The sequence below is a fragment of the Trachurus trachurus genome (genome assembly GCF_905171665.1).
Source record: "Trachurus trachurus genome assembly, chromosome: 16".
NCBI classification, from domain to species: Eukaryota; Metazoa; Chordata; class Actinopteri; order Carangiformes; family Carangidae; genus Trachurus; species Trachurus trachurus.
In genome coordinates this window covers 243,014-271,000 of record NC_139902.1, presented here as the reverse complement: position 1 = coordinate 271,000, position 27,987 = coordinate 243,014, and the positions used below count along the sequence as shown (strand labels likewise).

The 27,987-nt window shown below is 42.6% G+C and overlaps 1 protein-coding gene across 1 annotated transcript; it reads right to left on the bottom strand.

Annotated features, from left to right (window-relative positions):
* Positions 1-6,310: 6,310 nt before the first annotated feature.
* On the bottom strand, positions 6,311-8,927 carry pomgnt2 (protein O-linked mannose N-acetylglucosaminyltransferase 2 (beta 1,4-); the record flags this gene model as incomplete). The annotated part of the gene is made up of 1 exon (XM_083989879.1): positions 6,311-8,927. One exon carries the CDS (start codon positions 8,925-8,927, stop codon positions 7,119-7,121), a length of 1,809 nt encoding a protein of 602 aa, XP_083846005.1. The 3' UTR covers positions 6,311-7,118.
* Positions 8,928-27,987: the final 19,060 nt, after the last annotated feature.

Genomic DNA, 27,987 nt, shown 5'->3' with positions numbered 1-27,987 from the left:
ATGATGTTTTGTGCCAACACAGAACTATGTGCTGTGCCGAAAGCAATGTCTGCCAACTTGTTGTGCAGTCCTTAATAACTGAAATGAAATGAAGAACAGAATAAAATGAGACATATTTTAATCTAAATATATAAAATAATAATTCACATTATGTACATGTAATCTACATTTAGTATACTCTGTATACACAGGGCAGATGGAGTTAAACGCTTCATAGCAACAGGCAGGAATGATTTCCTGTGTCGCTCTGTAGTGCAGCGTGGACAGATCAGTCTGTTGCTGAACGAGCTCCTGTGGCTGATTAACACATGTGGAGAGGGTGTGAAGGAGAATCCAATCTTTTCCATACCTTGGACAATATTCTCATGTCCAACACCACTGTCAGTGAGTCCAGTTCCTCCCCCACTACATGGCTAGTTTTCCTGACGATCTTGCTCAGTCTGTTGGTGTCCTTGACCTTTAGGCTGCTGCCCCAGCAGACAGCATCAGACATGATGTCACTGGCCACCACAGACTCAGAGGAAATCCACAGCATTGTCTGTCAGATGTTAAGGGACCTCAGAAACTAGAGACGGCTTTGGCCTTCATGTTGTTGCTTCGCTGACAGCTTCTCAGCAGAGCTGGCCTGATGGTATCAAACACACTGGAGAAATCCAAAAACATGATCCTCATTGCCAGCTTGTCCAGGTGGGCGTAGACTTGGTCCAGTGAATTGGAGGGGGTCCAGAAGTGGTTGGACCATGGGTCAGAGCTGCTCCATGTGATGTGACCGTCTTCATGTGGGACACGGGCCTGTAGTCCTTGGGGTTGCTGGGACGCTGCATCTTATGTAGTATAGAGGAACAAGGCATGATGTCTTCCACAGCACAGGGACCCTCTGAAGATTCAGGCTCATGTTGAAGACCTGGTGAAGTACTCCACATGGGGGGCACAGGCCTTCAGGGCCCTGGGACTCACACCATCAGGTCAGGGGCAATTAGGACTACTCTAAGACTGCAAGGGAAGCTCTGCTTCGTCAAAAAAAATGAATGGTCAGATAGGTCAACTGAGGTGATTTTCTTCTCATACATTCCTGTAGTGTCTCAGTGAATTTACCCCGATGAAGCTCAGCGTCCATGGACTTCAATGGCTCGGAATTGGACTAACTGGACGCTGGGCTTCTACATGGTAATTGGAGTATCTGTGTAAAGACTGATTGACAGCTATTTTGAAACATACACCAACATCAGAGGTTGCTGTTCAGTCCCATTGCGGTGAAGTCGTGAAGTTGAGAGACACAACAGCAGCTCATTTCCTGGTATTTGCTTGGTGATACAGCCCAATTCCATGAAAGCATATCACACTGTGAATAAAACACTAGTATAGCATTCCCTTGTTTTAGTTTAACAGAATTCTCACATTTCCTTGTTCAAGTTTAATAGCCTATAGCCTAGTGTCATTAGATCACTCATTCATTCTTACAATAGGATGAGGTGGTGGGGGTAAATAATAAATGGAAACATTTTATGATGTAGGCTGAAAATTTGCTTCCCCTCTTTGAAAGACCAGTAGCCGTAACTACATCAGGGGGGTGTTCCATCAACTCACTTAGCTCAAAGTCTGGCTTAAATGGCCAAGTCTTGCTAATTTTAGTGAGAGTTCAGTTCCATTAATGTGGCTAAGATAAGATCCACCTCGGTGACCATAGAAACCATGGTTCTGGCTAGGCCTGATACTTTGAGCTAAGCTCCAACTTCCGTTGATCAACCTGAGCCTCAACTCCTTTCCATCAAAGTAGTTCATATAGATAGTTCACCACCCAAAATTCAAATTGCACTCATTATCTACTCACCCTCATGTCGACTAAGGGCTGGGAGAAGTTCCGGAGTCCTTTATTGGACGGACCAGGAAGAGGACAGACCCTGGTCCGTCCAATTTGGACGAACCAGGAAGAGAAGCTTCCGCTACAAACAAGCTTGAAATATAGACTTATTTAATTTTTTTCGGAACAATTTCTCATGTCGGGGCTTCAATACAAGAGGGACATTACATACGACCACTATGGAGGTATTTGGATGTTTTTTGGTGTGTCTTTTTGTTACGAAGAAAAGTGGTATCCATTTGCAACCGTTGGAGATGCACTGCTACGCCGAGACCCCCTGTAACTCAGAGAAGCCACGGAGGACTCTGAAACTTCTCCCAGCCCTTAGTCCACATGAGGGTGAGTAGATAATGAGTGCAATTTCAATTGTGGGTGAACTATCCCTTTAATACGAATGCCAGCCTTGTCACCATGGTGACTTATGCCGCCTGCCAATCCTGTTCTGGAGAAGGATTAAGGTTAAGATTAACTGGCTTTATGTTCAAAAAATGTGTTAAAGACAGTTCTGCCGGCAGACATAAAATTATAAGATGAAATAATGTAATTTATAAAAATAAAAATAAACGTTAAAATTAAATCATGTAGGCCTACACCAATAAAGATAAAATTAAACTAATTGGGGGGGGGGGGGGGGGAAATGAATGATGAATTTAAAACTAGGTAGGCTACGATTCACTATCACCTCATCTCCTTGAATTGATGGATTTGGTAAATATTGTAGTGTATTATACACCTTAACTTTCTTACTTTAATATCTTAAACTATTGTATGTTCTTCTTTGTATGTATGTGTGCCTTGTTTGGAACTGAAGGAGTGTGTGGACAGATGCTCTACTCCATGGGTTCCATAATTTGCTTAGAAGTCATTTGACCTAATGGGATATGTATGGTTCAATATGACTGAATGATCCCGTTGTCTTCTCTAATGGGAAAGAGACATGAGAAACAGGGAACTGGGTTCGTTCTAGCCTAAAAGTTAAAAGGTCAAGGGCCATCTGGACGGGAGGTTCCTCTCTGGCTGGAGATGGGGGAGTCAGAAAAGGTATATAAGTCACAACTCAGGGCCAGTCGAGATGACTTCTCATATTGACACTCGAGATGTTCCAGGATTCTGCATTTTTTGTACACTGTTCTTCTTCTTGTTAATAAACTTGTTTTTTGAATACAAGCGAAGACGTGTCAGGTGATCCCTTCTTTTCATCAACATATAAATATACCACAATATGATTTTCCACAGTCAATTGTGAGATAAATGTGATGAATCATATGAAATAGTTAATAATGAATGTCACTTGTTAAAAAAAAAAAAAACATTTTGTGAATTTATTTGGTCTATTGTCACTATCTACATTTATTTAGTACCTTTAATGAGGGTTTTAAAGCATCTTTTTGGACTTTTACACTTTTATTCAAGAGGGCAGGTGGAGAGAGACAGGAAACGGAGAGTGAGCGGAAACGCAGACAAGGACCAGCGGGGGGATTCAGACTCAGACTCACACTCACTGCGGCGAGGACTAAAATGGAGTAGGTTTGATTTTGACATTGGTGGGGACACAAAAGAGCTCCAAGGCAGCACTCCTGAAAGTTGATGTTTTTTGCATTTGCAATCATGATTACACGTTATGCAGGGTTGATTTACAAAAAAAGTTATAATGTTATAATGCATATCTGAATATCGAAAGAGAATATAAGAATTGAATGCATTCTGTAACATTATAAGTTAAAGGGGAATTGCCATTTTTTACAACCTGGACCTTATTTCTAGCATAAAATACGATCATTTCCTCCCCCAGATAACTTTGGTGTCATTACAAGTCGTTCCAATGAAATGAGCTCCAGCCGAGAGCCGCGTATATCCATATAATGCAAGAACACGGGGCAGCGGAATGCAGCCTCTAAATAACACATTATCTGCAGAGAAACTTGTTCATTTCACCAATATGTTGTTATGATACACTAGTGCTATTCCCCTCTGAGTCCGGAGTGACCTGTTATCAACATCCGGGGTCTGTAGGTCGACCTACTGACCTCTGACCTGGATGATGTCATCTCTGAGTGCTGTACAATTACAATTTCATGTAAAAGACCGTTAGTAGTTTACACCATGGCTGCTTGGCTGTATGTTGGTGACTTTATGTGGGTTTTGAGGTGAGTCTGCCAGGTTTGGGCTAGAATTGCTATAAACACATTTAACTTGGCAATGAGTTGTAGCACACTGTTTGAACTACTTCTCAAGTAAACCATGCTGTAGGTTACTAGGCAAGATATTAGTCAACCAGCAGGGATGTAGGGTCTTGGTTAGATAGTGTGTCATTTTTACACTTACATTTTGTATTGATATTATATTCGTTAATCCACCGGTCAGTAGAACATATTTTCTCTTGTTTAATTGACGTTATAATTTTGGAGTTTCCATTGTGCTTTGCAGAGCATAGACCGGTAACAACACGCTACGGCAACTCGATTGTTTAACCATTTTGATCCATTAACCAAAACGTTACGTTAATAAACAATCTTTTTAACAGAGTCCTGACCTGCTCTAACTTTTGCTTGAACTTTCATCTTTTGCTTGAACTTTCATCTTTTGCTCGCAGCCTCGCATTGGACGGAAGGGAGGAAAAGGGGAGGGCAGGGCTGATTGACAGCTGTGACTGCCAATCGCCGGGTCCTCTGGGGTATTATATAACTTTCTCTTTCACTATAAGAGACCCGAGGCCCGAGATAAACTCTCCTAGTACCAACCCGGCCTGGGAGTCACTTTTTGTGAATGGACCCAAGACCCGGGCCGGGTCGGAACCTCGGTTTTTCGGGCTGTCAGGTTTTTCCGAAGACCTCTAGATGGGAGTAATTCCTACACAATGTCCCTTTAAACATTTTCAAAGAAGGGAATTCAAATGCTCAAAAACATTTGTTCCAATAAGTCTTCTTCCTTTCTACACCAAGATAAAAATACTTTAGTGATGCATTTCAGTAGAGATTGTATCCTCTTGTAAATGTTTTTCACTCAAAACAATCTAATGTGGAAAAAAAAGGCTTAAACAGGACGAGTAACAAATGAGCTTCTTTACTTGAACTGACAAAGAAACCCCAACCACTGCTAACGTAGAAAACATAGACCCTCTTCTTCCTTCATTCAGCACTGTTTGTACTGAGTTAAGACACACAAATCTAAAAACAACAAAAACACATACACATCTAATCCATCACATCTTTCACAATGGCTCAAAATAATCTCTTAAACGTGCACAGACTTATACAATTGCATCTGAGAATTTCAAAGTAAAGCTTAGTGAAAAACTGAAAACACAGTGGTATATTGCAAAGTTCAAAACAATGCAGAGAGGTCAGTGTAATGTTTCAAGGGCATAACAATGGCACATTGTAAAACAATACATTGGTGGGGGTGTGCCTCCAACTACATTTCTACTACTGCATAAATTATGACTATTACACTTGTAAATAGTGCCATTTAGAAGAATATTTACTTGTCAAGACATGAGGAAAGTTGTTACAGAGCACATAAACTATACAAATCCTCATTGATTTGAGAAGCATTCAATAAAACTCCTGCTTGACACTTTAGTTCCACAAACCTTTCAGAACATTTTTAGAGACACAGTTTCAGGCAGAATCAATTGCTAAAAAAATAAAGGAAAAACTGAGGAACTGTATGATAGGTTTAGGCAATTAATATTTGTGACTAGCAGCCAGTCCATATTAAAACCCATACATCTATTTTATTTATTTATCATTATTTAAGGTTGCTGCTTCACTATCCTCTGCTCTCCAGCAGAGGAAGGGCAGTAGTCACACTGTTAACAGTCACACAGATGCAGTAAACAGCAGTGCAGACCAGGTGAAGTGAAGTGCAATAAAATATAAAGGCTTAAAATAATTTATTCAAACTACCTGTTCAACAAGCAACAAACAGAAACAATCTATTTTGTTGGTGTCAGATCTCTCTCTCTCTCTCTCTCTCTCTCTCTCTCTCTCTCTCTCTCTCTCTCTCTCTCTCTCTCTCTCTCTCTCTCTCTCTCTCTCTCTCTCTCTCTCTCTCTCTCTCTCTCTCTCTCTCTCTCTCTCTCTCTCTCTCTCTCTCTCTCTCTCTCGCGCGCTTATTCCTCTGACATGGTTTCACATTGTGTTAGTATTGGCTGAGATTGGCTGAGAATCATATCACAGACAGTGCAAAAAAAAAAACAAATAGAAAAATTGCACTGGTTAAAACAGAAGCATTCAGTGAAATAAATGTTCATCAATGAACAATATTGTATAGGTTCAGCTGTGGATAGGATGGCATTTGGGGGCAGATCCGGACTGTGGTCCACCTGTCAGTGACCTTTGCCTTCTTAGAGGGAGGGGTCACACAGAGTGATCACCATTATTTTATCTATTTATTTTTGGGGCATTTTATGTCTTTATTTGATAGGACATTGGAGACAGGGAACCAGGGAGAGAGACTCAGGGAACATGCAGTAAAGATCATTTCAGTTGGGAGTTGACAGCTTTGGGACTGTCTGCCCATGTGGGATGTGCACTAACCACCAAGCACCCCAAGTGATCACCTTAATCTTAATTTGAGGGAATATGTTTATATAAATATGTTATGTATGTATGAATATGTAAAATAAATGGTTAATCCCCCAGGAGAGATCAGAGACCTGGAGCAGCAAGTACTGTTGGTGCAGTTGCTTTAGTATTGGGTTGGCAAAAGTGTTTGTTATGAAAAGTGTGTGTGCATGTGTGCATGGGGGGGGGGGTTACACACAGACAATTAACATTAGACAAGTCAGAAGACGTATATAATCATGTTAGTCTAAAATCTCTCTTGCTCTCCACAGAAAAGCTACATTGCATACTGTAAATGTATTGAACCAGTGTTCAGACTAAAACAAACAAAAACAAAAAACATGTTACATATTATTTTGTACATAAATAAATCTGCTCATTTGGGTTCTGACATAATGATTACACACATGGTTAAGCACTTTATTTCTTTGACTGGGACATGATATATGATCTCCATTCCCTAACAGCGGTTACCTTGGAGTTCTCTTTAGTTCTAACCCTGTGGTAAAAACCTCTGTCATGAAGTCATCGTACCCTCTGTGCTGGCCAGGAAACAGTTCAACAGTCTCTTTTGTATTTGTAAAAATATGTAACATTGTTCAACCTCCTTTGGACAAACTGATCTTGTGTGATTGTCTGGAACAAGCATGACTCCAGCTGCACAGCTACAAACTGGCAAAGCATTTGCACTAGGTCCTACACATAAGAACATCTGCAAAAGGACCCAGGAGGTTTTTGTTAAAGATACATCTAACCCAGACCAGGTAGGTGGTGAAGGGCTTAATGTTCTCTGAAAAGGTGTAGTTCTGCTGGGGAAGGATATAAGGCATGTAGGTGTTTTCTCCTTGCTCCTGGATCCACACCTCATACTTCACCTCTCTCACCTTCAGGTACTTCAGATTCCATGGGATCTGCCAGGACACTGTAAGTTTGGCTTCGTGAGTAGTTTGTACTGAGGTCTGACACTGGGGTTCTCGGACTCGACCTGGGTGGACCATGCTGGCTGGCTTGGTCTTCTTCAAGCTGGGTTTCATCTTCATGCCCTCTCTGAGGGCTTCCAGGAAGGATGGGATGTCCACCAGAGTGTCCTGGTAGATCCGGAACAGCCACTCCGGGTTGCGGCAGCACAGGTGCCTGGGGACGTCCTTACTGGCCAGGATCCGCTCCTGCTCCTCCTTCTCCAAGTGAACAATACCTCCTTGTTCCCACAGTCTGTCTGGGTGGGTGATGGTGTTCTCCTCATCATGGTTCCTCCAGGAGACATAGTGAAGGTCGATGCCTGGTAGCGAGGCCAGGGTCTTGTATGGGGTGTAGTGGTCTGGGTTCACAGCAAAGGGGAACAGTTCCACTACAGTAGCTCCTGTGGGGAGGAAGAGTGAGGTTATGAGCTGAGCTCCGTGCATGCTGACCAGCATGGATGCACTGCTGATGACCTGGACAATACTAGGGAGAGACTGTTCCTCCAGGGACACGGTGACCACCCTCATCTGGAACTCCTGGGCCAGCGCCATGATCAGCTCAGCCTCATTAAGTATCAGCCTTGTTGTTGAGCGACTGAACACAACAATGTAATCATCCTTCTTCTCTTTCTCTTTCTCATCTTTAGCACTCCCTCCATCCTTCTCGACCTCCTCCACCCCGGTGATGTTCATTTTCTCCATCAGGGCCCTGGCAAACTGCCGGATCTCATTTCCTGAGACCAAAATATTGGCTTTAGGCCCCTGCGGTTGGACAAACCCATATTGGTACCAGGTGGTCATCTTGGACAGGCCAACATACGATTTGGTAAAACACATAAGTTTGCCAAAGTTTTTGAGCTGCTCTTTGAGAAGTGGCTGCTTGCTGCTGAGAAGTCGGTAGAGATCAAAGTGTGGGCCTTCACTCCAGCCCTCCATGAAGACCAGCCGAGCCTCATCATCCAAGTCTAAATACTGCTTCATGGTATAGAAGACTGGCAGTAGGTCATCATGAAATACATGCATTAGGTTATCAGGATTAAACCTGTTTAGGATCAGTGTCACATCTGGTACAAACACAGGCTTGGCCATGAACTTTAATGCTGCAGCTGGCAGCTCCAGAAAGTTGAAGTATTGGGTGTTGTGATCCTCTACTGAAGACAAGTCCAACAAGGCAGGTTGAAAACGCCTTGACCCTAGGTTAGGCAACATGACAGAGGAATTGGAGTGGAAGAACACAAACTCCTCTGCCTCGGAGCTGTAGCAGAGGTAGTCGAAGCGGCAGATTCGGTCAGTGTGCATCTTCCCAGTGCAGACCATGCGGGTGCCGTATTCCTGAAGAGTCTGCAAGGCAACATGGTAATCGATGCGGGCCTGTGAGAGTTCCTGAGACTGCTGTGTCATGTGCAGCTCCTCCTCCAGCAGGGCAGCATGCTCACTCAGTTGGTAATACTTCCAGAGGAGAGCTGCGACCACGGAGACCAGCAGGCCATTAAGGAGCACGCCCACACTCATCCTGCAGCCGGCCACTGAAGCCCACATCACTGGCACTGCTGCCCACAACTCAGCTCCCAACTCCAACTGGCCTCTGAGCCCTGAGGGATGTGTAGAGACATCTGCCGCTTGGCAACAACTGAGAGGGAGGAAAGGAGAAGACAAAGGAAGGTGGGAGATAAAGATGGAAGAAAAGGAAGGACATCAGTTAAAGAGATAGTTCAACATTTTGGCAAATTGGCCCATTGCCATAATCCCTATAGTCATAGCAGTAGGTTTGTTATCTTTATTTGTTGGTGCAAGCTATTTTTAGAACGGCGGAGCAGAGCCGTAAGCTGCTCATGCTATGCTAAAACAACGCTGTCTGGTAACGTTGTGTTATTATCTCATAGCGTGGTGAATGTGCAGGTCACAACTTGTCCACCTGTCACATTTTGGTCGTGTGCTTCATTGTCACTTAACGAGGAATTGAGTTAACACAGAGTTGAACATATTTCCAGCAATCCTTCTCGGTGGCTTCACTGCTTGATCTGCCCGTCTTCAGTTTGTTAGACCGGCTGCTGTCTCAGGTAGACAGGAGAGACGTGAACTCCCTAAGTTATGTGTAATAGACTCAAAGTTAAAAATGTGTTGTGCCAGTTCAGGTCAACCGGGGGAGGACTGAGCTGCTGCTCGCCGAGAGAGAGCTGTAGAGCCGGGCTGCATTGTTGCTGCTGGAGAAGCCGGTCCGTGGATCACAGTGTGTGTGCAGTGCACCATTCAAATAAGTGGTGCTAGATATTCATAGAGGAGAAATCATTACTGTGTTTTCTTCTTCAAATGAACCTTTGTCCCCAACATTACAAATATTAGGAATAAAAACAAAAAAAGTTTGACATAGCATCAAATAAACTGTTGGAGAGTTGTGCTCTGAATGTTAAAGAGAGTCTATTATGGGATTCAGTTTCCCATAGCTGTGATCATTTTAACTACATTAATTAATGTCTTGGTGTTAATATATTGGCCAAAGAGATTCTCGCTGCAGCTTAGTCCTGCTGGTAAAAATGTTGCCAGTTCCAGTCTGGGTCTGAGGTGGATTCTTGGCTTAGAAATGTGCAAATTATTGTCTATTAATATCAGTATGCTGTGGTGCAGCTGGTAAGCTGCACAGGGCAGCTTAGGCAGTCTAATGCATTTTAAAGAGAATCCTGGAAGGTCAAAGCCAAGGGGCTGGGGGCAGGAACACTGCACTGAAGCTTCCCAGTTTTCCTTGTTGGGTTAACCCTCTTGCTCTCTCTGTATTTCCTTCCTAAAAATGTTGAAATTCAACTCCCGTGGGAAACCCATGGGCAAAAACCAAACCAAACTTTACAGAAATGTCCAACCCCATGCCAGATTTACTCAACACCAAGGACATGTGCCCCCAAACCAACAGTACATGCTACAGTTTGGCAACTTCCACCAAAATGTCGCCCTAATACTGCTGAAACTTTTGTCACTTAATGTCCCCCTCCCGCGACCCTTTTTGGTTATTTTAAATCCAGCAGCTCATTAGCAATGCACCTCTGGAGGGTGGGCGGAGACTGCGCTGCTCTGCCCTCGCCCCCCCGCTCCCCGCTTGCTGACAGCTGGACATTGTACAATTACAGATTCAGCGCGTTTAGCATAAAACTCCACACTGGGATTCGATCCCAGACTGGAACATAGTCCTTGCTCACAGTGCAAGCTGCTCTACCAGGTGAGCTATACCTGTTATACCTTGACAGCTACACCGAGCTGCCAAGGCTTTCACCTCTGAGCCAGATGCAGAGCGGGGCGGGAGCTTGTAGCACTAGTGCCCTCCCCTGGAGCTGTGACACGTCAGCTCCAGTCTCCCTGAAACTGCCAGTTTGCGTCTGCCATTGGTTCACAGCAATTTGAAGGCAGAAAAACTCAGAAATGCAATTTTGCACTTCCTTTTCTGCTGATATGTCCTCTAACACAAGAAAAATGCCACAGGAACATGTGAAAAGCACGAAAAACACGATTTTCATGGGAGGGGGTCTTTAAACTCATTACAAAGTATGAAGTCCATCACTCTTTTTTTCAAAAACTGTTAAACTTAGAATAGAAAATTGGTGAATTATCGATTTTGGGTGAAATATCCCTTTAACTTTCTTTGACAAAAAGTGAAAAAAAATTGATCACAAAAAACAAACAAAAACCTGAACCTGAACTGGCACAACACTGCCCAACAGTGATTTAAAGGATCCATCACCTGAAAATAACTTGTTTTCAGGTTATTGTATGTCAATCTTCTCTGTCACTGACAATAGCTGACATGTTTCACTCTCGCCTCCTCCCCTAGAGGAAAAAAACGCGATTTCTGATTGGGCTTCTCGTTGACGTCAGTAAGAAGCCGAGGAGGGACGCCGTATGCGGCAGCGGCAGCCGGCAGCGGTAGCGGTAGCTGTGAAACAGGCAAAAAGCTGTTTTATTTCCTGCTGTAGCGCTGTTATTACGTCACTTTATTAAGTTTTAATATTTTTGGATGTGAGAAAGTAACTGTTTAGATCCAAATAACGGCTGTATCGAAGTTCGCTCCGATGTTTTTCAGAGAGAGTGAAACTCCACCTGTGGAACAACGACCGCGACATCACAGAGGCAGCAGCCGGTCTGCAGAGCTGCTCGGCCGGCCAGCCTTCGTCGTCACCCCGGGGACTTTTAGAGGTTTACTACCGGCTGGTTCACGTCTTTTTAGGAGATAAATGCTTATTGATGAAATCTAACATGGCAGTTTGTTTGAATGAAAGGTGAAGCTTCATGTGTGTAGCCTATTGGACAGAGGAGCGGCGCTGCCTGGGGCTCTGTACACAACTCACCACATTAAAGCAGAAGTGAGTGATCCGGTCGTTTTCGCTAATGCTGCGTTCCAGGCAGGCTTTTGAAATCGTAAATTACAGCTTCAAGTCACAACTTACGACTTTGTAGCGTTCCAGGCAACCCACTTGTGTTTTTCCGACCTGTTTTACCGGTGAAAGTCACTATAACGGCCACTCGTAACTTCTGACCGGTGAACTCGTACCAGATCGAACTGGTACCACTTCACGGTCGGAAAAATACGAGTTTCCTTGAACGCACCATAACAGTCCTCGTCGCTACGTCACCACATTCACGGCGTGCACACACAGCCCTGCATGCCGTTCTCTCTCCTCATTGGATAAAAACTGTAGGATACGATAAATGTTTTCTCTTCGGCTCAGAGCAGAGCAGAGTGACTGACAGACCCGTGTTTCAGTCCAAACACTCTATGTAAGTGATTGCTGTCGGAAGATATAACTATTTAAGACTTATATTAACACAAATATATCACTCACTTCTGCTTTAACATCAATAAATACATGTTTTAAAATGAACCGATCAGCTTGCATTACATTTTATTTATTTATATATCCACCTTTTTCTGAACGTCAAAAACGTAAGCCGGTTTTGGTCTTCTGGTGGAATTTTATGTTTACGTTTCCATGGTTTCAGTAGTCGCTGTAAATGCATGGATTTTTTTTCAATGAAAAAAAACAAGATCGCGTATTTTTCTCGCGAGAGCAAAATTGGGATAGGGATAAATAAAGGTGGATGTTGCATATTATTTCTTAAAAATGTGCATTTAAGAGTCAGACCCCTTCAACACCTGAAACAAATATAAACACCAGGTGATGCATCCTTTAAGATGTCCTTCCTACAGCAGTCCCCTTGAGACAGTGCTGATCTGAGGCCAGCTTTGGAGAGGGACACTGTGAGCACTGAAAACAGGACCACTACCCCCTAGCTTTAAGGAAGACAATCTAGGGGCGGTGCGTGGCGCAGTGGGTAGAGCGGCCGCCCCATGTAGAGGCTATAGTCCTCACCGCAGGCGGCCCCAGTTCGAATCCCGCGTCGGGCAGCCCTTTCCTGCATGTCATTCCCCCTCTCTCTGCCTCCCCCTTTCCTGTCTATCTCTACTGTGTGTACTATCGAATAAAGGCAAAAAGCCAAAAAAAATACTTAAAAAAAAAAAAAGGAAGACAATCTACAAATCCTGTTCAACAGCATTTATATTTCCTGTGTGTAGTAAATAATAAACAGTAACTGACACGCTGTTAGAACAGGTTCAGATTATGTGATCAATGTGACACCATGTCAGAAGCTTCTTAAACTGCAGGAGGGAGTGTAGAGGAAGACAACTTTACTGTCCATCTGTTGTTTTTGTTTTTAGTATAGTGTCATGTTAATTGTCTCTTATTTAGTGTCATTCTGCTGGTTTCTGTTTGAATACGTTATATTTGTGCGCTGATTTTTGTGTTTCCTGTGCCCCTTTTTTATGTATTAGGCTATGTTCCTTGTGTCCTTGTTGTTTATTTTAATGGCTGTTAACATCTTGCCAGGAGGACTACAGTTGAAAAATAACCTCTGGCTATATGTTTATTAATGTGCACACTGTCCTCTCCCAAAAAAAAAAGTGTGACGGTCTCAGCCTCAGAGAAAGTTACCACAGCAAAAAAGATGGTAGAAGAAGAAGTTCAATTTATGACTGATCTGAGTTTCTGGAGCTGAAAACCCAAAGTTTTCATCAGCATCAGCTAAGCCTTAGGACAGATTTGTATCCACCATACCAACCACCTCAACACTAACTGAAAATGTTTCAAATGCACAAAGCTGTAATAAAAATGTCCTTCACTCAAAATATAAAATCGGGGGTTTGATATGATTATTCTCCCTGAGCATGCAGTGCAGACTAAAAATAATTAATTCAATTAACACCGCTGTTCAGGTATTTAGGTAGGCTACATATATCATAGCTTTGATGAATTGTAGCCTACCCGCAACACTCCTTCTACATTTATAAATGTGATTTCCAGGCTCTGCTTGCTGTACTTCCACACAGATATAGAATCTATCTTTCCATGTGAATTAGATGGAGGCTTATTTCTAAGGAGGAAGCCGCAGGACGCGCTCCTCTAACAAATCAAAATCGGCAAAGGCAGATCCTGCAAGGCTGGGGGGATCTCATCCAAACCGGAATATTACCTCATAAACAAATACAAATAGCCTATATTATCTATGCTGTTATTCTTACCAGGGTTACAGTGACCGTGTTGCTTTTGTCTTTGCAGGCAGTTGAGACGTTAGCTCATTTCGGCAGCATCAATGCCTCAGTGTTGTAGAGACGATCCCGAACAGGAACACAGGACAGGAGGATATGGACGGAGGGACACCGGTATGTAGTCCTAACTGTCGGCGGGTAAAGTCATCAGGTTTCTCCACAAAGTGCTGCGGCTCTGCGGTGTTGTTGAGCGGCTGTTAGCTGTGAAGCAGCAGGCAGGCAGGCAGCAGGCAGGCAGGCAGCAGGCAGGCAGCAGGCAGGGCGAGGGGCTGCCTGGATCTGGATCTGGATCCTGACTGCTGTATGAAGTCTCCACCCACCGCCGAGGGAAAATCGCGCACCCAGATCCCGCGATGAAACTCGACATCTGTAGCCTAACCAGCATACTATGGGTGAAGACTCCCCCTAAATATAAAGAAATTCACTTCAAAACAATAAATAACATATATCCCTCTAATGAATTCATAAAGAAAAGATTTAAATTTGAGGTAGAGAATTGTCATACATGTAATACAAATGTTGAAACTACAGAGCACTTATTTTATGGGTGTGGAGCGGTTCAGAATGTATGGAGGGATCTTCACAATCTGCTTTCCTCCAAATCTATAGAAATAGATTTCTTCTCTTATCAAGATATTCAAATGGGTGTAATTCTCAAAAATAAAAAAACAGAATTTTTGGTAAATTATTTATTTATAGCAACAAAATACTACATACATAAATGTCGTTTGCTAAGTCCTCCCCCTCATGGTCAGCTCTTAAAAATGAGCTCTCTCTGTTTCAAAGATGTCTGAAAAAAATAGATAATGCCCAAGCTAAGAAACTGTATACACTTATGGAAATGCTTGTATCTTTTATTTGTATTTTTTTTTTTTCCTTTTGATTACTTCTTTTATTTTTTTCATGTATTCATTTCTATACTCTCTATAGGCTCTGGCACTCAGCCTTTATAGAAAATATTTTGATTTCCTATGTAATGCAGGAGGTGTGATTTTTCTTTCACTGTGATTTGATTTGCACATATGGACAGAAATTAGTATGTCATTGTATTTGTTCTTCATGTTTACATGTTTATTAAAGAAAGTAAAAAAATAAAAAAATAAAAACTATGGGTGAAGACTAGATCACAGATACTCTATTTACCTGGTTGTGTTGCCTCTAAGGCATTTCTCTTATTCATTTGTGATGTCTGCTTTAAAAGAATCCATTTATGCGTTGTAGTTACAAAATAAGAGTCAAAGAGTAAAAAGGTTCTTTAAGAGGGTTTTATTTTGAAGGTCCACTCACTGATGATGTCACTTCCTTAAGGTCACCTGTGTTGGTTGACTTCCTGTTTAGTTCTTTTTCTCCTTGGACTGAGAGTGAGGCAGACATGTTCTGAAGCTATCGTAGCTACCCGCTGAGAAATATTGTACAGGCAACGCCGTAAGTGTACACATTTCATGTTTAAGGTGTTAAAAACAATAAATAGTGATGGCTGCTAGAAATATATATTTTATTTGTAATTAAAAAGGGACATTTTGCCTATGTTATTTACACATTTAAAAACGTTCTGCTGGCTATAATTACAGTACTTCATTGTGCCTAAAACTATGCTAATTCATGTTTTATGTTATCTAAAATGCAATATTTGTTGTATTTACAGTTTTCACCAATTGTCATTGAAGACTGCTGAGTAAATGGTCAACTCCACCACGACTCATGTTTTCATTGGACACGGTTTAACTCGGTGTTGAAACAGAGTTGCTACACTCTGAGTGAGAACACTACAGTGAAAAGGCGGCACTCAATGTTTCGAAGTGTTCGAGATGGCAGCTAGCAACAAGTCAGGAGCAGCAAGTGCTAAAAGCAACACATCATCGTCATCATCAAACGTAGCTCGTGCCAGAGCTAAAGCAGAAGCTGCTAAGGTGAGAGCTTCATATGCTAGCCAGGAGGCTAAATTAAAACTGGAAAAGGCTGCTAAAGAAGCAGAAAGGAAAACAAGAGAGGCTCAAAATGAGTTAGAAACTGCTAGAATCGATACAGAGCTGGAAGTGCTAACGCTACACCGTGAAGCAGATGCAGCCGTGGCGGAAGCACAAGTTTTGGAGGATGTGGACGCTATATTGGAAAATAAGAAATCTGAGTCAGAAGAAAAGTTTAGACAGCAACGCACCAGTGATTATGTTCAATCTCAAATTGATGAGAATCAGCCTACCACTTCATCAGCACCGGTCCCACGTATAAAACCTCCAGACCATGCTGTATCACAGGACAGCTTCAAGACGTGGCACCCACCTGCAAGCATAACAGAATTCCAACCGAAACCTAAAATCAAACCTGAAAAAGAAGATGAAACATACTTACCTGCACCAAACCTGTCTGAACTGAACAGAGTTGAGTCAAAGACTGACATTAAAAGAATAAACTCTTCCACACACGTACATGCTCAGCCATACACATCCCCATATATGCTTCCAGCTAGCACACCACTCTCTTCAGACCCTCTGGCACAGTATTTGGCACGACGAGATCTTGTTATGTCAGGTCTGTACCAATTTGATGATAAGCCGGAGAATTTCCGTGCATGGCAGTCCTCATTCACCAATGCAGTGGCTGAAGTCCAACTCACAGCAACACAAGAACTAGACCTCATGACCAAGTGGTTAGGGAAAGAGTCTGGTGATCAAGTGAGACGTATACGCTCAGTGCATGTGAACAACGCTAATCTAGCTCTACGTAAGGCATGGGAAAGGCTGCGTGACTGCTATGCCGCCCCTGAAATAATCGAACAGTCACTCTTCCACAGGCTAGACAGCTTTCCAAGGATTTCGGCCAAGGATCACACCAAATTACGTGAACTTGGAGATTTGCTCATGGAGATACAAGGAGCCAAGGAGGATGGATATCTCTCTGGGCTGTCGTATCTAGATACCTCCCGAGGCATTGGACCAATCGTGGACAAGCTTCCATATGGACTTCAGGACAAGTGGGTCTCATCTGGGTCATGGTACAAAGAAGAGAACAATGGTCGCTTCCCTCCCTTCATTTACTTTTGTGACTTTGTGTGCCACGAGGCAAAGAGACGAAATGACCCCAGCTTTATTCATCAAAGCAGCGGCACAAACCCTACAAAACCAGAACGGCTACCTGTGAAGAGTTTTAACACCAACAAATCTATCACAGTACACAAAACAGAGGTCTCTACAATCAACAACGACCCTAACAAGAACTGCCCACTGCACAATAAACCACATCCACTTAAAAAATGCAGGACATTCAGATACAAATCTATCGATGACAGAAAGGAATATGCTTCAAGTGTTGTTCCTCATCTTCACATGTAGCCAAAGACTGCAAATCTTCTGTGAAGTGCTTAGAGTGTGAGAGCACCAATCATGATGCAGCCATGCACCCTGGCCCATTGCTTCAACCCACCAAGGCTCCTCCGCTGCCACAAGAGGACGGCGGGGAGGGAGAAGATTCTAATGTGACTGATGTTAGAACGAGTTGCACAGAAGTTTGTGGCCCAGGTCAGTGGGGTCGTTCCTGCTCTAAGATTTGTCTGGCAAAGATTTATCCGGAACATTCAAGACACGAAGCCGTTAAAGCTTATGTGATCCTGGACGACCAGAGCAATCGCTCTTTAGCCAGACCAGAGTTCTTCGAGCTGTTCAATGTGGAGAACAAACCACTTTCGTACCACCTCAGAACATGCTCAGGCATCATGGAAACTTGTGGCAGGAAGGCTGAAGGATTCCAGATAGAGTCACTGGATGGAAAAGTGCTCATCTCTCTCCCACCGCTCCTCGAGTGTCTTCAAATCCCGAACAATCGAGTCGAGATCCCAACACCAAGTGCAGTCTTGCATCAGCCTCATCTTCATCACATCGCCAAACACATTCCTGAGCTGGACCCAGAAGCGGAGATACTCCTGCTGCTCGGAAGAGACGTGCTTAGAGCACATAAGGTCAGACAACAAGTAAACGGACCACATAACGCTCCCTTTGCACAACGTCTCGATCTAGGCTGGGTCGTGATAGGAGAAGTGTGTTTGGGTAACGTGCATAAGCCAACGGTTGACACATTCAAGACCCATGTGTTAGATGGTGGTCGACATTCCATTTTTCAGCCTTGTACAAGTTTCATGCATGTCAAGGAAACACAACCAAACATCAGCAAGCCTAGCAAATCGCCAGAGAGGATGCTAGGACACACAGTGTTCGACCAAACCGAACATGATAACAAACCTGCTCCATCAATAGAAGATGTCTTCTTTCTGAAGATCATGGACACCAATGTGCACAGAGACGACGCTCACAATTGGGTTGCCCCGTTACCCTTTAAGGAGCCGCGTCAGCGCTTGCCACATAACAGAGAGCAAGCAGTCAAACGGTTTGAATCTCTGCAGCGGCAATTCAAGAGGAATCCTCAGGTGCAGGAACAATATGTTGCATTCATGGAGAAGATCTTTGCCAACGGTCATGCAGAAGTAGCGCCGCCACTGGAGGAAGACGAGGAGTGCTGGTATCTTCCGTCGTTTGGAGTATACCATCCTCAAAAGCCCAACCAAATCAGGGTAGTTTTCGATTCCAGCGCCCAGTACGCCGGCGTCTCCCTCAATGACGTGCTTCTGACAGGTCCCGACCTTAACAATTCTCTGCTAGGCGTCCTTCTACGCTTTCGGAAGGAGAGAGTAGCCGTCCTAGCCGACATCCAACAGATGTTTCATTGTTTTTTAGTGCATGAGAACCATCGCAACTTCCTTCGTTTTTTGTGGCACGAGGATAACAACCTCAGTAAGCCGGTTGTCGACTACCGCATGAGAGTTCATGTTTTTGGCAATTCGCCATCTCCTGCTGTAGCCATTTATGGCCTGCGAAGAGCCATTGCTGAAGGCGCCCAGAAGTATGGACCCGACACAGTGAAGTTTGTGGAGAGACACTTCTACGTAGATGATGGCTTGGTGTCTCTGCCATCTGAAGCAGAAGCAATCGACCTTCTTCGCCGAACACAAGCTTCACTCGCTGAATCAAACCTCCGCTTGCATAAATTCGTGTCGAACAGTCCAGCAGTCATTGGAGCTTTCCCACCTGAGGACTGCGTTCCAGTCATCAAGGATCTAGATTTGAGTGGAGAAGCAGAACCCATGCAGCGTAGCTTAGGCCTGCTATGGGAGATCAGGTCAGATACATTCACCTTTTCTGCATCTACTGTTGTCAAACCCTTCACCCGACGTGGAGTCCTCTCCACTGTCAACAGTGTTTTTGATCCCCTGGGGTTGTTGGCACCTGTCACGATCCAGGGAAGAGCCCTTCTTAGGGAACTTACTTCGGAGCTATCTGACTGGGATACACCCCTCCCAGAAGACAAGCTGAAGAAATGGGAAAACTGGAGAGATTCTCTTCAGGTCTTAAAGGAGCTACATGTGCCACGCACATACACACCATCCTCGCTCATCAAAGTTGTGCACACAGAGCTCTGTGTGTTCTCGGACGCCTCGACCAAGGCGATTGGAGCCGTCGCTTATCTGAGAGCAGTTCAGGAGGACGGAAAAGCTGAAGTAGGACTCGTTATGGGAAAAGCCAAATTAGCGCCGCAGTCCGAACCCACTATCCCGCGGCTTGAACTCTGCGCCGCCGTCCTTGCTGTAGAGATGACGGATCTCATCCGAGAGGAGCTAGATCTGAAATTGGATGCAATCAGGTTCTACACGGACAGCAAGGTGGTGCTCGGGTACATTTATAATGTGACAAAACGCTTTTACACATACGTCCACAACAGAGTTCAGCGCATCCGACAATCCTCCGCACCAGAACAATGGCATTATGTACGCACAGAAGAGAACCCTGCGGACCATGCATCGAGATCTTTACCTGCATCCCATCTTGCGCAGAGTTCTTGGTTCACAGGACCTTCATTCCTGCATCATCCATCTGCAGAGAGAACACAAACCAGTGAGACGTTTGAGCTCATCGAACCGGAAAAGGACTCAGAGATCCGACCACAGGTTCGTACCTGCGCTACTTACCTGGAGGAACATGGACTTACCCCTGACCGCTTCCAGCGGTTCTCCACCTTCAACTCTCTACTGCGAGCAGTGGCATTCCTCATCCATGTGGCAAGATCTTACAAACACAACAACAACAACAGTGGATGCACAGGATGGCACAAATGTCACTTACCTCGTGCTGTGGATGAGATGACCCAAGCAAAAGATGTCATTCTTAAAGCTGCACAAAGGTCAGCCTTTGCAAAAGAGCTTTCAGCCCTCCGAGCTAACAAAGTGGTGCACACAAGCAGCCCTTTGCATAAGCTCAGTCCAACCCTAGAGGGTAACCTCATCTGCGTTGGAGGCAGATTGAAGCATTCTCAGCTTACATGTGAAGAGAAGAACCCAGTAATCCTAGCCAAAGACAGTCACATCTCCCTACTGCTTGTACGACATCATCATGAGCAGGTGAGACATCAGGGTCGCCATCTCACAGAAGGCGCAGTAAGGGCAGCTGGACTGTGGATTTTGGGTGGTAAGCGACTAATCAATTCAGTCCTCCACAAATGCATAACCTGCCGCAAGCTGCGTGGCAGACTGGAAGAACAACGAATGGCTGACCTACCACCTGAACGCCTCAAGGTCTGCCCTCCCTTCACGTACGTGGGCCTCGATGTCTTCGGGCCTTGGTCCATTGTAACCAGGCGCACCAGAGGAGGACAGGCAGAGAGCAAACGGTGGGCCATGATGTTCAGTTGTTTGAGTTCGAGAGCCGTTCACATTGAACTGATTGAGTCTATGGACACGTCCAGCTGTATAAACGCTCTCAGGCGTTTCTTCGCACTCAGAGGCCCTGCTGTACAGCTTCAGTCTGATTGCGGCACCAATTTCGTTGGAGCTAGTAAGGAGTTGGAGATGAACGAGACAGTGCAGAAATATGTCAGTGAACAAGGATGCAGCTGGAACTTCAGACCGCCACATGCTTCCCACATGGGAGGCTCCTGGGAGCGAATGATCGGTGTGGCTAGGAGAATCCTAGATTCAATGCTTTTGCAGCAAAAGAGTCGCCTAACCCACGAGGTGCTTTCAACGCTAATGGCGGAAGTCACAGCTATCATCAATGCACGTCCACTCCTACCTGTGTCTACAGACCCGCAGCAACCTTTCATTCTGTCGCCGGCGATGCTCCTCACACAGAAATCAGGAGTTCCACCCCCTCCTGGGGACTTCACGGACAAGGACCTCTACACAAAACAATGGAGACAAGTTCAAGCTCTCGCAAATCAGTTTTGGACTCGTTGGAGCCAAGAATACTTACCATCCTTACAACGAAGACAAAAATGGACAGTGTCACGCAGAAACCTTCAAGTTGGTGATCTGGTTCTCCTCAGGGACAAACAGACTGTCCGTAACTGCTGGCCCATGGCCATAGTCACTACAACCTTCCCTGGGAAGGATGGACATGTGAGAAAGGTTGAGATAAAAACTACTGACCAAGGTGATGCAAGAACCTTCCTAAGGCCAGTTGCAGAGGTGGTTCTACTTCTGCCTAAGGACTGATTTAAGGACTGATGTCCAGGCTCCCTCAAGTTCATAGTGGCCTCACATAGGCCAGACGGGGAGTGTGTTGCCTCTAAGGCATTTCTCTTATTCATTTGTGATGTCTGCTTTAAAAGAATCCATTTATGCGTTGTAGTTACAAAATAAGAGTCAAAGAGTAAAAAGGTTCTTTAAGAGGGTTTTATTTTGAAGGTCCACTCACTGATGATGTCACTTCCTTAAGGTCACCTGTGTTGGTTGACTTCCTGTTTAGTTCTTTTTCTCCTTGGACTGAGAGTGAGGCAGACATGTTCTGAAGCTATCGTAGCTACCCGCTGAGAAATATTGTACAGGCAACGCCGTAAGTGTACACATTTCATGTTTAAGGTGTTAAAAACAATAAATAGTGATGGCTGCTAGAAATATATATTTTATTTGTAATTAAAAAGGGACATTTTGCCTATGTTATTTACACATTTAAAAACGTTCTGCTGGCTATAATTACAGTACTTCATTGTGCCTAAAACTATGCTAATTCATGTTTTATGTTATCTAAAATGCAATATTTGTTGTATTTACAGTTTTCACCAATTGTCATTGAAGACTGCTGAGTAAATGGTCAACTCCACCACGACTCATGTTTTCATTGGACACGGTTTAACTCGGTGTTGAAACAGAGTTGCTACACTCTGAGTGAGAACACTACACTGGTTTATAAACCGTCTTTGACTAGATGATATAATTCTTATACAAACAAATGAGCAACAGCCAGGTATGAGGTGCCATTAAGCTGCTCATGCTGAAAATAACAGCAATATTTTGTCACATTTAGCGTCAAACCATGTTTAAGAAAGTGGTGTGAATTTCTGAAAGTCACTTTTTTAGCACATTTAACACAATATTTGTTCAATCTGAAATGTATCAAATAGTTAAATCTAAATATTAAATGTTACACCTAAATGTTAAATATAAATCTAAATGTTGAATCTAAATCTAAATGATAAATCTAAATCTAAATAGGCTCTTAAATCTAAATATTCAATCTAAAAATAAATGTTAAATCTAAATCTTAAATCTAAATGTTAAATGTTCGGCTAAATATTTAGGTTATGCAAATCTCCTCCCGACTGTGGCTTTGGACACGCCCCTGGAAGCACCTCCAGCTCATACGGCCCCGCCATAGCATACTATGGGTGAAGACTAGATTACAGATACTCTATTTACCTGGTTTATAAACCGTCTTTGACTAGATGATATAATTCTTTATTGAAAATTTACCCGTATTTCCACTTTCCATTACAAAGGCAGTTTGACATACAAACAAATGAGCAACAGCCAGGTATGAGGTGCCATTAAGCTGCTCATGCTGAAAATAACAGCAATATTTTGTCACATTTAGCTCAAACCATGTTTAAAAAAAGTGGTGTGAATTTCTGAAAGTCACTTTTTAGCACATTTAACACAATATTTGTTCAATCTGAAATGTATCAAATAGTTAAATCTAAATATTAAATGTTACACCTAAATGTTAAATATAAATATGAATCTAAATGTTGAATCTAAATCTTCTTCTTCTTCTTCTCGAGTTCCGGCAGGCTGTACGCTTTCAAGCGTAATGCTGCCCTCCACCGGTTATAAATAGAACTACTTAACTATCCTCTCGTAGAGCCCAGCAGAGTGCAGGAACCTCAGCACTGCCCTCCCAAAGGAGTCTGATTTTTCTCCTAAAGTAAAAATACCTCGAAAGGAAAACACAGTAAGACCCAGATCATACAGATCCATAAACAACTGCCGTCTCTGACTGGAATAGAGGTTACTAGAAAGAACCACATGAACCACCGTCTCCAATTCTCCACATTCACACAATCCATTCTCATGTTTACCTATTACTTTTAAACAACTTGCCAGACAACAATGCCCCAGCCTCAACCTAGTTAACACTACTTCATCTTTTCGCCCCAACATACTTTTCCATTTTTTACTCTTGACTGAGGGTTGCAAACAATAATAATGCCTTCCCCTCTGCTCCTGATTCCACTCAACCTGCCACTGCTGCTCAAGCTTTTCGTTACATATACTCACACATTCGCCTTTACCTATGATGACACTCAGATCTATATTTTCTTTAGACAGCGACTCTTTAGCCAACCTATCGGCAACTTTGTTTCCCTCGACCCCGAAGTGACCAGGCACCCACATAAAACACACATGGCTCCCTAGACTCTCAATTCTCAAGAGACAACACAGAATCTCCATTACCAGATCAGGTCGGGCACAAGAAGAACCTATAGAGCCAACAAAGTGGCTGCAGAATCTGAGCAAATAACACTGTTCTGAGGCTTATTTTGTTCTATCCACTCCAAAGCTTTTAAAATTGCCACCAGTTCAGCTGACAAAACAGATAAGTTGTTTGATAAACGAATGCTGAACTTAAGATTCTCATCTGCAACAAAAACCCCAGCCCCAGTTTTTCCAGAGACAGGATCCTTTGATCCATCAGTAAACATTTTCATGAATCCTTCACACTGACTCGAGATCATTCTCACATCTCTAACTTGACTATTTCTCCCTTCTTCAAGGAGAGACAGCAATACCTCAGGTTCAGGAAGAAACCACGGCGGCACAGGTGACCACACATGCCCAGCCATTCTCTGCCCCTCTACCCCAAAATCCCCCGCCAACTGCTTTGAATCTAAATCTAAATGTTAAATCTAAATCTAAGGCCCCGTCCAGACGAATACGCGGCTTCACCGAATCCGATCTTTTTCTTAATCGTTTTGAAAAAAATCTCCGTAAACACGGCATCGTTTTCAGAAATACCTGCGTCCACATGGATCCAGTGAAAACGACCCAAAACGCTGTAGTACATACTCCAGGCGTGTGTGGAGCGGGTGGAGTGTGTGTCGCTGTAGCGCTGCCACACTCAAACACAGAGAAGAAGACGGGAGGTCCCCACTGAAATTCAATAGAGGAAGAAGTTCACCGCTGTATTCAAACTCAAACATGGATTAAATGTTGACAGGGAGTCGTGTCAGAGTAAATATGACGATCAGTGATGATTAAACAGACGTGATTCAGCCGCAGCAGCGACCCGACGGCAGTCGGCCGTTGTTGTTTTTTTATTTTTTATATATATATTTTTTATTTTATTTTACAATACAGGACAATACAGGACAGACAACAAACAAAACAAGGTGTAAACAACAGCAAATAACAACAACTACAGTTTGTGGTTTTGTGTTTGTGTGTGTGTGTGTGTGTGTGTGTGTGGGGGGGGGGGGGGGTGGTATGACTAGTGGCCTTGAATAAAGACAGAAAATAAATGAATAAATAAACATAGAAATGGGTAGACTTGCGAAATATGCCAAAAACACTATTATGAGAAGAGACAGAGATGAAAAGGTTGGTAGGTAGAAAAAAAAACAAATAAATACAAATAACAATTGTTATTTGGCCGTTGTTGTTGTTACTAGACTGTCAGTGTGCAGCTGCTGCAGCGGTGTGTGTGTGTGTGTGTGTGTGTCTCAGGTTACAGGTAGAGCGGCGGGGTGCATGACATCATCGTTTCAGAAAAAAGCCGTATTGGCCGTCCAGACGAAAACGCTGGGACGGCGTTTTCAAATTTTCCCACTCTGGGACCCGTTTTCAAAAAATACCGTTTTCACCCCCTGAAAACGCCGGATCCGTGTGGACGCGAGGCCGATCCGATAAAGTATTTATCCGGATTCGAAAAAAACGGATTCGTCTGGACGGGGCCTAAATAGGCTCTTAAATCTAAATATTAAATCTAAAAATAAATGTTAAATGTTAAATCTAAATCTTAAATCTAAATGTTAAATGTTCGGCTAAATATTTAGGTGATATGCAAATCTCCTCCCGACTGTGGCTTTGGACACGCCCCTGGAAGCACCTCCAGCTCATACGGCCCCACCATAGCATACTATGGGTGAAGACTAGATTACAGATACTCTATTTACCTGGTTTATAAACCGTCTTTGACTAGATGATATAATTCTTTATTGAAATTTATTTATTTCCACTTTCCATTACAAAGGCAGTTTGACATACAAACAAATGAGCAACAGCCAGGTATGAGGTGCCATTAAGCTGCTCATGCTGAAAATAACAGCAATATTATGTCACATTTAGCGTCAAACCATGTTTAAGAAAGTGGTGTGAATTTCTGAAAGTCACTTTTTAGCACATTTAACACAATATATGTTCAATCTGAAATGTATCAAATAGTTAAATCTAAATATTAAATGCTACACCTGGGACGGCGTTTAGCTCACTGGGTAGAGCTGCTGGTAGAGCATATTGAGGCTCAGTCCTCGGTGCAGGCGGCCCCAGTTCGAGTCCCGCGTCGGACGGCCCTTTCCTGCATGTCATTCCCCCACTCTCTGCCTCCCCATTTCCTGTCTCTCTCTCGACTGCACTATCAATTAAAGGCAATAAAAGCCCCCCCCAAAAAAAGTTACACCTAACTGTTAAATATAAATATGAATCTAAATCTAAATAGGCTCTTAAATCAAAATATTAAATCTAAAAATAAATGTTAAATGTTAAATCTAAATCTTAAAACAGAAGTAAGCGGAATATTTGTGTTAATATAAGTCTTAAATAGTTCTATCTTCCGACGGTAATCACTTATATAGAGTGTTTGGTCTGAAACACGGGTCTGTCAGTCACTCTGCTCTGCTGTAAGCCCAGGAGAAAACGTTTATTTTATTTCGGTAACACTTTACACTAAGGTACACAAAATTAGAGTAGTTAATGAGTAACTAATGAAGAACTAATGAGGAACTAATGAGTAGTTAGTGAGGAATTGAGCTACACAAAATTACAGTAGTTACTGAGGAACTAAGCTACACAAAATTACAATAGTTACTGAGGAACTACTGATTAATTAACTATTAGTTAATGGTCAGTTCTTCAGGAACCCCTGATCAAATTTCAGAGGAGTAGTTAATGAGGAACTAATGCGTAGTTAGTTAGGGAACTGAGATACACAAAATTAGAGTAGTTACTGAGGAACTAATGATTAACTAACTATTAGTTAATGGTCAGTTCTTCAGGAACCCCTGATCAAATTTCCGAGGAGTAGTTAATGAGGAACTAATGAGGAACTATTAATGATCAGTTCTTCATTAACTCATGATCAAATTTCATAGAAAGTTAATCACAACTTGATGATTAGCGAACTAGTTACTTCATCAGTACAGAATCATTACTCAATAAAATGTCCAGTAGTTAACCTTTATGACCTAAAGTGACACATAATGAGTGGTTTTTCATTTCTTCATCTTCATCTTTACATTAGTAGTTCCTTAAAAAATCACAGACAGCAGGATTCTTTAGAAGATTGTATTCATTAATTTCAGACCACATACACATCAATATGACCATCCATGTTGCCTTCGAAATAAATATGATAGTTTGTCACATGTTTGGTAGGCTAAATGAATGTATCATGGGGCTGTGTAGTACTGTATACTGATCACACCGTGGTTCACAGTAAAGTTGTTTGAGGTGCACAAAATTTAGAGTAGTTATTTACTATGAAACAAATTTGGAATGAATGAGGAACTCACTATTAGTTAATGGTGAGTTATTCAGTAACTCCTAATCAAATTACTGAGGAACTAACTATTACTTAATCATTAGTTACCCTTTTTGTGTACCTTAAGGTAAAGTGAGACATCAAAATGAGTAGGTAATGAGTACTGAATCATTACTTAGTCATTAGTTACCCTTTTTGTGTACCTTATAGTAAAGTGAGAAATCAAATTGAGTAGGTAATGAGTACTGAATCATTAGTTACCCTTTTTGTGTACCTTATAGTAAAGTGAGACATCAAAATGACTAGGTAATGAGTACTGAATCATTACTGAATCATTAGTTACTCTTTTTGTGTACCTTATAGTAAAGTGAGACATCAAAATGACTAGGTGATGAGTACTGAATCATTACTGAATCATTAGTTACTCTTTTTGTGTAAGGTACACAAACATTACAGTAGTTACTGATGAACTAATGAAGAACCAAAATAATCATTTGCCTCTATGTGCACCAAAATAACTTTTGTCTTCACGGGCACCAAAATAAGATTTTACCTGCACAGGTACACCAAAATAACATTTTTTTTATGTCCACACACAAGAAAATATGATAGAATGTAAAAAAAAATAATAATAAAAAGAGAAAGAAAAGAAAAGAAAAACCTTTGTAGCTTTCTTGTTTTAATAATAGCCTAATAAAAAATAACAAGTGTGTAGCGTCCCCAGCTAAATGATGGTCACAAATGATGAAACTGATGGTTCACATTCCTTCATTCCATGGACCGTATTCAGTTGCAGACACACCGTAAGAGCTATGAGAAGAAAATAAAATACAGTTACCTTTCCTTTTACATAAATGAAATTATTTTTAACTGCTTTTATCACATAAACAATCATAATAATAATAATAATAATAATACATTTAATTTGTAATGCACT